General features: G+C 32.7%; 2 protein-coding genes across 2 annotated transcripts; one reads left to right on the forward strand and one right to left on the reverse strand.

Moving 5' to 3' along the window:
- Positions 1 to 2719: 2719 nt before the first annotated feature.
- On the forward strand, positions 2720 to 3523 carry LOC108370724 (succinate dehydrogenase iron-sulfur subunit-like). The gene has a single exon (XM_017626107.1). It carries the CDS (start codon positions 2720 to 2722, stop codon positions 3521 to 3523), a length of 804 nt encoding a protein of 267 aa, XP_017481596.1.
- A 3420-nt stretch (positions 3524 to 6943) lies between these two features.
- LOC108370725 (DNA topoisomerase 1-like) lies at positions 6944 to 11901 on the reverse strand. Its single transcript, XM_017626108.1, has 2 exons — positions 11586 to 11901; positions 6944 to 9039 (listed from the first exon to the last, which is right to left on the reverse strand). The coding sequence occupies exons 1-2, from the start codon at positions 11899 to 11901 to the stop codon at positions 6944 to 6946; spliced, it is 2412 nt and encodes an 803-aa protein (XP_017481597.1).
- Positions 11902 to 12110: the final 209 nt, after the last annotated feature.

Below are 12110 nucleotides of genomic sequence, written 5' to 3' on the forward strand. Positions count from 1 at the left end.
TAAGTCATTCTTATGTAAAAATACTTTCATAGATAAAATTATTCTTTCTAAGATTAATAATAATTGAAAGTGTGTTTTAAGTACACAATATTATAAAATGATTAAATACTTTTGTTTGCTTGTTAGAATGATAAAAAAGTTTTTGGTAATATTAAATATATTTTTAATGTTTTTGAAGAAAGCTAAATACAGGTTTTACGTGATTACTTGATGGCCATTTTAAAATTTTTAGTGCTATTTATTATTATTTCTTGTACGCACATTAGTACAAAACCGCATGATGATTTTCATGTAAGAGAAAGTCATGCTCTTTTACAACAGTATCAAGAAGTAACTCCACCTTCGGAACCAGGAGTTCTACATTTGCCAGTCAAGTTTCCTGATATTACCAACAATAGCCTACTTATTTCAATTAATGTAAATGAAAGCACACCTGTGAAAGATCTGTTGATTGAAATAGGGAAAATTTCTGATATTAATTTAGATATAGATCCGAAGATTTCTGGTAACATTATTTTAAAATTAAAAGATAAGAGCGTAAGCGAAGTGATTCAAAATATAGCTCAAAGTGCTGGATTGCGTTACTCTATGGATAATGATGTAGTTAGAATCGAACGAGATCTACCATACGTAAAAAATTACTATGCTGACTTTATCAACATTCAACGTTCTGCTCAAAGTAATTTCATCATCAGTGATGATATTATTAATAATAAAGGGAACATTACTAATGAAGCTTCGAATAATGTAATGAGATCTCAATATAGTAGTGATCTATGGGCTTCGTTAGAGAAAGGCTTGAACACAATAATGGATGTTAATGGCACAAATGATGATGAATTTCTTTCATCTAATAAAGAGACCGGTGTGATTATTTTAAGTGCTAGGAAAGATACTCACAAAGCTGTTGAAGAGTATATTAACAAGGTCAAAAGACTAGCATCTTCTCAGGTAATGATAGAAGCAAAGGTAGTTGAAGTTGTTTTAAATGATAGATATCTTGCTGGTATTAACTTAAATGACTTAAACAATAGCCAAGCTGGGTGTCCTAGTACGAGCAGTTTGGTAAGTTTGGTAAAAAGTTTAGATAAATTTGGTACTTCGACGGTTATATCAAGTACAAGGATACATGCTGCAAACAATCAGCAAGCTATGATCTCATTTGCTAAAAATCACGTCTATTTTACTATAGATGCTCAAAAAAGTACTAACAGAAACTTAATTACTAAAATTAACAGTGTTCCAATAGGTGTTGTGTTAGTAATCCATCCAAGCATTAATGTTGATACCAATGAAGTATTCATGGATATACACCCGACTCTATCAAGAATTAATGGCTATGCTAAAGATCCGGGAATAGAGTTAATTGCGCAGAAAAACAAAACTAAACTAAATAGCAATATTCCACTTGTTGAGATAAGAGAGATAAACTCCATGCTAAAGGTTAAAAGTGGAGAAATTATGGTTATTGGTGGACTAATAGAGCACAGAGAGGATAAATATCAATCCAAAAAAACTAAGTTACATAAAAAGCCTAAAAACAAAATTAAGACTATAGAAACTGTCGTCTTTTTAAAAGCAACCATTATCCCCACTTTCGGCCTTTTGAATACAAAGGATAAACATTTGTATATGCTAAACTAATAAACTACATCAGTATACCTTAAGAAAGTGATATAGCAGTTGCAGCAGTATTTTGTATAGTAACTCCTTTCAACATGCTCGCTACATTTTCAGAAATATTCACACCAACTTCCTGCAACTTGTTCGCTGTATTAGAGATATCATCCACAAACAAATCTGATTTTTTGCAAATTTCTTCTATTGTTTCAGGTGTTAAAGATGAGCTTACTTTGCCTGTGGTATTAGACACTCCATCAAAAACTATACCAGCACCGTACGGTATATATGATGCGGCATATATAGTAGCTGATGTGCAATTCAGAAGACCTTGAGAAAAAGTAACAATCTTGTGCCCTGTCGTACCTTTATCTTCTCCCTTGCATAACTCAAGTGCTTTTGACATCTCATGAGGAATGTAGGACACACCAGCTACAACACGTGAAGTACCATCCAAAGTATATGATATAACCATTGTTGTTGCAGAGAGTGCACTGGCTGTATATTTTACAGCATATAATGATGGCTTAATAACATAAGAAACGATTTTACTTTGTGGTACTGGGAATTCTTCTTGACAATCAAGAAATTCTTCGCATTCCTCTGAATCAACTATCTCATACTCATCAAATATATCAAACTCCACTCCAGGTGCTTCTTCTACTTTTTCTTTACAATCGAAAAATTCATCATCACTGTTAGTTTCTATAGACATTGCTGCTTGTTCTACAGCATTATCATTAGCTTTTTCTTCACTGTCAGTTCCTGTAGACATTGCTGTTTGTTCTGCAGCATTATCATCAACTTCCATATGTGTTATTATTGTTTCCTCTTTTTTAAGATTATCACTTGTGTAACTGGAATTTTTACTAAAAAAATTAAAAAAACCTGAAAATATGCTTTCTGCCACTTTACCTCCTATTATAATTTATATGATAATACGTTAACTTAATATTAATTACATGTCAATATTAATGAAATTTTTATTAAGTCAAAGATTATAAAAAACAAAGGGTTAGTGTCCCTTTTAAAATAAAAAGTATAGTGATAATATTAAAATATGTTATTCTTATGGTGTTTTAGTACAATGATTTAAGGTATGGTTCAGTTTTCTTTACCAAAGGATTCTAAAATTAATAAAAAGGGTAAAACTTATCCTGTTCCAGCTGGAGCAAAAAACATAAGAAGGTTTCAAATTTACCGCTGGTCTCCTGATGATGAAAAAAATCCAAGAGTGGATACGTTTTTTATCGATATGGATAATTGTGGCCCTATGATCCTTGATGTATTGATAAAGATAAAGGATGAAATAGATTCCAGTTTAACTTTTAGACGTTCTTGCAGGGAAGGTATATGTGGATCTTGTGCGATGAATATTGATGGAACTAATACACTAGCATGTACTAAGTCAGTGAGTGAGATCAAGGGTGATGTGAAAATATATCCGTTACCTCATATGTATGTAGTAAAGGATTTAGTACCAGACTTAAATAATTTTTATAAACAATATGAGTCAATAAAGCCCTGGCTACAAGCTGATGATCGTCCAGAAAATAAGGAATATACACAGTCTATTGAAGAAAGAAGTAAGCTTGATGGTTTATCTGATTGTATATTGTGTGCTTGTTGCTCTACTAGCTGTCCAAGTTATTGGTGGAATAGTGATAAATATTTAGGCCCAGCGGTATTGTTACAGGCGTATAGATGGATTGTTGATAGCCGTGATAGTAAGACGAGTGAACGCCTTGATGCATTAAATGATTCGTTTAAATTATACCGTTGTCATACAATAATGAATTGTACAAAAACTTGCCCTAAGGGGCTTAATCCAGCAAAAGCAATAGTTGAAATAAAGCGACTNACTAATGCTAGAGAGGTAGTTTTTTATACTCCTCATAAATAAAGATCAAACCCTCTGTGGCATGCGGCATAGTTAGAATTCTGATTGATTTTCCATTTGTAAGATGTAGCACATTGTTATATGACTCGCGCAACTCTTTAAATAAAGTGTGTCTCTGTTTATTTATAGTCTGGAAATCTTCTTTTTTTAGTAATCCTTTAGATTCACAGAGGTAAAGCATAACNTAGGATAAGAAAGTAGAAAACTTTGATCAATTTGGAAGATTTTTACAAAAGCATTATTGTAAGATTTAAGCTTTTGATTCTTAGTGTATATAGTAATAGCGATCGGTAGTCCCTCCAGTAAATTTTTTTGTGCACTTAAATAGTGATTTAACTCAGTACGTAGCTTTTCTGAGGTACTTATATCTTGTCCATATACGACTATTTCTTCAGAATTTTGTATTGGTACTTTGATGAAATTGAAAATCTTACGTTCATTCTTATATGTTATAGCGTATTTAACTGGCTTTGTGCTACGAGTAACGGCTGACCTTTGTGAGTTATTTACATACTTCTCACTAAATGAATTATAAAGTTTGATTTTTTTGTGCTTATTGTATACCAACATTGGATATGGTAAAGAATTAAAGAGATTTTTATAATTTTCTGTTTCTTGCTTAAATTTCTTATGCTCTAGCTCAAGCTCATGCGCTCTTACCTTATACTCTGAAATATTTCTTATCCACAACAACGCACCAATAACATTGTTAGTATTATCTACTATGCTTCTACCGTAGCATATACAGTGAATTTCACTTTCTTTTGCTTTGAGATCTAGAATAAAAGACTTATTTATCTTCTTTGTCTCAGTGAAGTTCTTTAGTAAAACTTCTGACTGCTCAAAAAAGTTTACAAATTCATTAAATGAGTAAAAAACAGTATTTAATGAAATTAATAGATTAGGAGAAAATTTTTCTATACGCTTTTTTGAATCCCAGATGTAGAATCCATCATCTATCGTATCAATTAGATTGTTAATAATAATATTTTGATGTTGTAGGCTCTTAATTCTTTCATTAATTTTCAATCTAGAATAAGAGAGAAAAAATAACACCAAAACTAATATTAAGAATACTTCGTAAGTGAAAAACATAAAACATTTTTAACAAGCATAAATTTACAGTTGTAGAAAATTATGTATAAGTTATACTGAAGAAGTATACAAGTAAAGGTTACCTAACATCTGAAAACCTAGTCTCTTATAGAGGTTGACAGAAGGCTTCATGCAGTGTGCTATTACATATTCACACTTAAATTCCTTTGCTATCTTTATCCTCTCTAAAACCATTTGGGTACCTATTCCTTGGTTCCTATACATTGGTAAAATACCATCACTATAAAAACCTGCAATATTGTCTTGTATGTAGATAGCACATGTTCCAACTACTTTATCATTTAATATTACAAGAAAAAATTTTAATTTTGAAGTGTCATCTGGCAGCCCACGAAGAAATGTGCTAACAACTCCAGCATTGTGATAAAAGATTTGAGCAGTATATGAATCCAATTGCTCTAAAAGTTCGCTGCTATCTACAATCTGAAGTTTTAAATTGGGAACAACATCGGGTGGTGAGAAATAGTTTTTTATGTTGAGCAAAGCTTTCTTTGGTGTGCTAATACGTTTTATTCCGTATTGCTCTAAAATGCTTTTCGATTTCATATGCACCCATGTTGCTTCTACATTTCTCTCTCTAAGATAATTTAAGGTTTTATCAATAGATGACTCACCATCGCAGAATACGAAATTAAAGAGAGATTCTCTAGTTCCATTGATTGTAAACACAATATCATCAAAATTGTCATGTGTTTCCCATTGAGATAAAGCAGTTGTATAGAGTATGTAGCTTTTTAAGTTTTGGGTTACCAAACCTGAATAATAAATTCCTTTATCTTGCATATAATAATAAACAATAGAGTGACACTACAAATATGGAAGCAAATATTGCAGCTATAACATCATCTAACATGACTCCAAAGCAATTCTTGATATCTTTATCAACTAAATTGGTAGGCCATGCCTTTACTATATCAAAAAACCTGAAAGAAAAAAAGCATAACAATAAGGAGTTTATATTTTGAATAGGTAAAAATATTGACACTAGGAATATTGTTAACAACTGACCAACTACTTCATCAATCACGACTTCCTTTGGGTCGTGCGAAATTTTATTATAATATTTTATATAATTACTTGTGGACCATAATCCTACTAAGAATAAGAGTAGGATAAGTATTATACCTAAAACTTTATTGATTAAGATGAGAGGAACCAGCGGAAAGGCAGCCAAACTACCTATAGTTCCTGGCATTTTTTTTACTGTTCCAGACAGCATCCATGTTGCAATAAGTTTATACAGTGGCTTCATAGAACTAACTTAGAAATAATATCATCTATATTGACATTTTTGTACAATAATTCATAAATTGCTTCACATATTGGCATTTGAATTTTTAGCTTTTGTGCCAATTCAAAAGTAGATCGAGCAGTGCTAATACCTTCTATTGTTGATTTACTTTCCCGTAAAGCTTGTTGAATATCACAATTACTGTTACTTATCTTAAGGCCAAAAGATAAGTTTCTTGAGTTTAATGACGTACATGTCATAACTAAATCCCCTAAGCATGACGGTCCTAGTAATGTATCTATATTATTAACATTGGTCTTAGCTAAATACAAAGTTCTCACCTCATTTATGCTTTTTGTTATCAGAGCTGCATGCGCATTGTAACCAAGCTTCCTACCTAAAACTATTCCACATGCTATGGCAAAAACGTTTTTTAATGCTGCACAAGTCTGCACACTTACAACGTCGTTGCTAAAGTGTAGTATCATATTTTTTTGCTTTAACTCAGATGTTAACTTTAGACCCAAAGTAGTATCTTGACAAGCAAGTACCATTGAGTAAGGCAAATTTTTTGCAACTTCTATTGCAAAACTAGGTCCAGAAAAAATTGCAGTTGGATTATCCGGTAAAATCTCTTGAGCTATTTCACTGGGTAACATTAATGTTGATTGTTCTATTCCTTTACATGCTAAGATTATAGGTGTGCCCTTCTGTATTCCACGCAATTGTTTACACACTTCTCTTAAGGACTGGGTGGGAGTTGCAATAATTATAGCTGCGCTGTTAATAGTATCTTTAATGTCTGATTTCACTGATATGTTATCGGGAATTAAGCAGCCAGGTAGTCTATCACTTTCCCTTTTTTCATTTATTAACTGACACTTTGATTTATTGTGTGTCCATAAGATTATATCCTGCTTACTACTTAGTGAAATTGCAATTGCTGTGCCCCATGCACCAGCACCCAGAATTGATATAGTCACTTAATATCCTAAAACCACAAATTCAAGACCACTAAAAAGCTGCTTACAAATAAAAATATAACAGAATTGTTTTCCACTATCGATAATAAAATTTTACGACGAACTTGCTTGTTTGTTTTGAATGAGTTCCATTGCCTTTTTTAAGTCGATACTTTCAATGTCAGCATCTTTACCTAAAGCAACGTTTGTCTTTCCGCATTTTATATAGTGTCCATACCTTCCGTTACAAATAACAATTTCCTTTCCTTTTTCATCAACACCAAGGGACTTTAATATCTTTTGTGCACTGCTTGCAATAATTGTTAATGCTTCATCTAATGTAACACTCAGCGCTTCTTTGTGTGTTTTTTTAAGAGAAAAATATTTGCCGTCATACAAAATATAATATCCAAACCTTCCAAGACCTACTTTTACCTCTTTGTTTGTGTCTGGGTGATTTCCTATAACTTTCGGTAGTGAAAGCAGTGCAGTTGCCATATCAAGATCTACATCATCGATATTTATATCCTTTGGAATGGCTGCTTTTTTCTTATCCACTTCACTGTTGAACTGCAGGTAAAACCCATAAGGACCTTTTTTTATCACCACTTCCTGTCCTGTTTTTACATCTATGCCAAGGCTTTTAGGGTATTCTGAATTATCGTTGCCAGTAATTTCTCTTGTATAATTGCATTGAGGATAGTTAGAGCATCCTAAAAATACTCCACTGCGTCCAACATTTAACTTTAACATACCATCAGGGCAGGCTGAGCATTTTTCTTCAATGTTGTTTTTTTCTTCTTCTGAGCAGAAGTAATTAAGAATTAATTCGCGAATTCCATCTAGGACTTCATCATATGTCATTTGCTTCACAGAGTTAGTATTGTCGGAAAATGGTACCCAGAAATGTCTTAACACTTCTTTCCAATCTGCATTTCCATTTGATATGACATCCAGCTCTTCTTCCATGTGAGCAGTGAAATCATATTCTACGTAACGACTAAAGAATTTTTTTAGGAAAATGGTTACGATTGTACCACGACTACTTGGAATAAATCTTTTATTATCTAATGTAACGTAGCCACGATCTTGCAACACAGAAATGATTACTGAATAAGTTGATGGACGACCTATACCTATCTCCTCCATTTTTTTTACAATACTTGCCTCGCTATAACGTGCTGGTGGTTGAGTGAAATGCTGTTTAGGGGTTGTAGCAATTAGTTTGCATGCTTCCCCTTCTTTCAAAGCAGGTAATAAACTTTCATTTTCTATTTCTATATTGTCTTGATAAACCTTATAAAAACCATCAAAAAATATGCTTGATCCGTTTGCTCTAAGAGTTATTTTCTGATCATGAGAGTTGATCTCTACTATTATCTGATCGATAATTGCTGACTCCATCTGACTTGCAATGGTCCTTTTCCAAATTAGATCATATAACTTCAGTTGTTCTGGTGTTAAATATTGAGCTATGCTATTTGGTGTTCTATTTATATCTGTTGGACGAATTGCTTCGTGTGCTTCTTGAGCATTTTTAACTTTTTTTGCATATTGACGAGGAGACTTTGGTAAATACTTATCACCATATAGTGACTTGATTGACTGTCTAATCGAGTTAATTGCCTCATCAGCGATATAAAACCCATCTGTACGCATGTAAGTGATTAAACCTACTGTTTCTCCGCCAATATTGATGCCTTCATATAAATTCTGTGCGATGCGCATTACATTTTTTATATTGAAATGAAGTTTATTAACTGCATCTTGCTGCAGAGTTGAAGTGATGAACGGCGGAAGGGGGTTTCTTTTTATTTGCTTGTGCTCTACCGTACTGACAGCGTATTGTCGTGTTTCGATTTCTTTGATTAGATGTTTTGCTTGCTCTTCATTTTTAATGTCAAATTTCTCTAATTTTTTACTCTCATAGTGGCTAAGCAATGCAAAAAAAGTCTCACTGTTATTATTCTGCATTTCTGCTTTGATGCTCCAATATTCTTGAGATACAAATTTATTAATCTCATCTTCTCGCTCGCATATAAGCCTCAGTACAACAGATTGTACTCGGCCTGCAGATCTACTTCCAGGCAATTTTTTCCACAGCAGAGGTGATAAGGTAAATCCTACCAGATAATCTAAAGCCCTCCGCGCTTGCTGTGCATGCACTAGATCCATACTTATTTTACGTGGGTTTTTTATAGCTTCTTGTACTGCATTTTTTGTAATTTCATTAAAGGTTACTCTGTAAATATTATTATTTTTGTTAATGGCATTCCTTTCCTTAAGGATTTCTACCACATGCCATGCTATTGCTTCTCCTTCTCTATCAGGATCTGTTGCAAGGTATATATCTTGCATTTTGCTTGCTGCTTTCACTAATTCTTTGATGTATTTTTCTGCTTTCTCCAGAGCTATATATTTCATAGCAAAATCGTTATTTGGATCAACGGAACCGTTTTTTGCCGGTAAATCTCTTACATGGCCGAAGGATGCAGCTATATTAAATTCTTTACCGAGGTACTTACCTATTGTTTTTGCCTTTGCAGGCGATTCAACTATTAATAATGCCATAATTTTTCTTTAATACTATGAAACGATATTTTCAATGAAAAATAAACAGTTCTTTAACTCAATTCACTTTTTTGATGTAAACTATCTTAAAATACTCAATTTATTGTAAATAGCAACTATGATAATGGAATTTTTTTTATTTGTGGTGAGCGATTTTTGGATATCTCTACAGAAATAAGCTTTGAAGAAAACCCATATGTGCTACAATAGTATAGTTGATAATCATATAAAATGCAAAGAGATAAAATTGAGATAGAAATAAAAAAATTGCCACATGGGAAGGATCTACCATTACCGTGTTATGCAACTGTGCAGAGTGCGGGTATGGATCTATATGCTGCAGTTGATACTTCCATTATATTGAATTCACTTGAGAGGGTTTTGGTACCTACTGGAATTATTATTGCAGTACCTGATGGGTTTGAAGCGCAGGTAAGGCCGCGTTCAGGTTTGGCGGCGAAACATGGGATCACAGTTTTAAACTCTCCAGGTACTATAGATTCTGATTATAGAGGCGAAGTTAAAGTTTGTTTAATCAATCTGAGTGACCAACAATACGAAATAAAAAGAGGAGATAGGATTGCTCAAATTCTTGTTGCTCCCGTTACAAAAATAACTTGGAAAGATGTAGAGGAGTTTACTGTGAGTGAAACTGAGCGCGACACAGGTGGTTTTGGTTCAAGTGGTGAGTAGAGCCTATAAATGGAAATTGTTTACATGGTTATAGGTAAAACTTAGCACTAGGAAAACGCTAGGATATACACTGTATCATTGTTACAAAAGTAGAGTGATTTATATATTTGTTAATAAAGTATCTTTAGAAATTATTAAAGATTTTTAATTATACTGGTTATTATTCTAATATATGGACACCTAGGTGAATGCTATAATAACATTACCAGAGACTACGCCGCTTGTATTTCAATGGCTACCTAAACAATTTGGTAATTCAGTACCCAACAATAAACAATACCAATATTTACAAAGATTAATAAATTGGGCAAGAGCGGAACCGCAACGTACTATTTATTTGGTTGTAAATGGTGCAGGTTTAAAGTTGAAACAGATGAAAGATCTAGAAGAGACTTTAAGTCTGATAGAAAATATAAAAGTAATAGATTTCAATAAAATAGATTTTTGTACAGATGATATGCCTAATTTATCAATAGGTAGCGATTTCGAGATTTCAATACCTGAATTCTATAAAACATTGTATAGTGCAGATATAAGGATGCCATTTGGCCTTGAGATAGATTTAATGCGTGCATTCATTTTACTAAATTTTGACAAAATAGCAGGACAAGATGAAGTGATTTATTTCGATTTTGATATTTTTTCTAGCAAGGATAATAAGAAGGTAGGTGTAGTTGAAAATATCCATGGGATTGTAATGGCTGCTAGCTTGGAAAATTCAATTATTGCTATTGATCGAAGAGGAAGAAAAATACTAACAAATGCTTTAGAAGCATTTGTTAATGAATTAGCAGACAAAGTATCTTACTGTGATGAAGATAATAATATGGTTTGGAATGCGATAAGAAAGGAGATAGAAAAGCTTCAAGAAGAAAGAGGAGAAGATTTTGATTATGAGTTTGTACAGTTTACTTTTAAAGGAAATGTTGAAGATACCAGTGAAACAAGTTGGCTTAAGCCTGAGGCATTATATAAAGAACCAGATCTTCCTATTAGTTTTAATACAAGTATAAGTCAAATAGGAACAACAAAGTTAGTTTCTGTACGTTAAATAATAAACAAGCAGAACATAAGGAATGTCAAGAAATAATAGAATGAATTTTGCTCCCTTTATTCTGCTTTTTTCTTGTTTTCAATATCTCCAGTGTTACTTACTACAGTGATAGCATATGCACACAATTCTGAAAATGAGATACCATTCTCTTGTGAGAGAGTATACAATTTTTGTAAATTATCCTTAATGTTATTGGGAATATTGCCCCCACGTTCTTTTGCAAGCCAAGAATCTTGATGATGAATTGGATGGGTGTCATTTTTGGGATTTCCTATATATATTGCAAAAGGTGAACTTTGTCCTTTAAAGTCACATTGAACAGTGAATTTTTTTATAGACTCAACCATCTTTAAACACCTCTACTTTTTTTTACAAGTGATTTCACATTAGGTAGAATAGGAGGAGTTTTTACAAGATCCTGCTTGACTGCACCTTTACCTTTTAGGGCACGGCGTACATCGGATCTGGTTAACTGCGACTCTTTTGGTATTTCCATTCCATTTTGTACCATAATTTTCGCGTGTAGCAATACTTTTCTAAGCAATTCTAAGTTACCATTTAGCATTTGTAAAAGTACTTGAAATACTTCTGCTAAAGTTAACCCGTCTTCGTTTATGACCTTATTTTGTATAAAGTTAGCAATTTCTTGTAGAGAAAATCCGTTAACACTTATTGTATCGTTTCCTATAAGGTCCTCTAATGAATCATCATTTTGTGATGTAATAGCAATATTGTCTGGCTTATAGTCATTCATAATTAGAGTACTACTCATAGAGATAAATTATACCTTATATATAAGCATACTTCCACTAAATAGTGTGGCATACTATAGTTAAACATCTATTAATGACATGCTGGCTTATATATACGAATTAATTGATCAGAATCAGGGTTCAATATCAATTAGTGACTTTATGAATGCTGCTTTATATCATAAACAGTATGGATATTACATGTGTAAAG

This window comes from Rhagoletis zephyria, unplaced genomic scaffold (assembly GCF_001687245.7).
Source record: "Rhagoletis zephyria isolate East Lansing unplaced genomic scaffold, Rhagoletis_zephyria_1.1 Rzeph_scaffold_04440, whole genome shotgun sequence".
Taxonomy (NCBI): domain Eukaryota; kingdom Metazoa; phylum Arthropoda; class Insecta; order Diptera; family Tephritidae; genus Rhagoletis; species Rhagoletis zephyria.

Bases quoted from the DNA above. Each gene is read 5' to 3' on its own strand.
- LOC108370725 (XM_017626108.1), bottom strand. From the start codon at position 11,901: ATGAATGACTATAAGCCAGACAATATTGCTATTACATCACAAAATGAT. The intron at 9,040-11,585 runs GTAAAGGTGCAG...CAAAAAATGCAG, and splicing joins TGTACGCCGTGCCCTAAAAG to TACAAGAAGCTATAAAAAAC.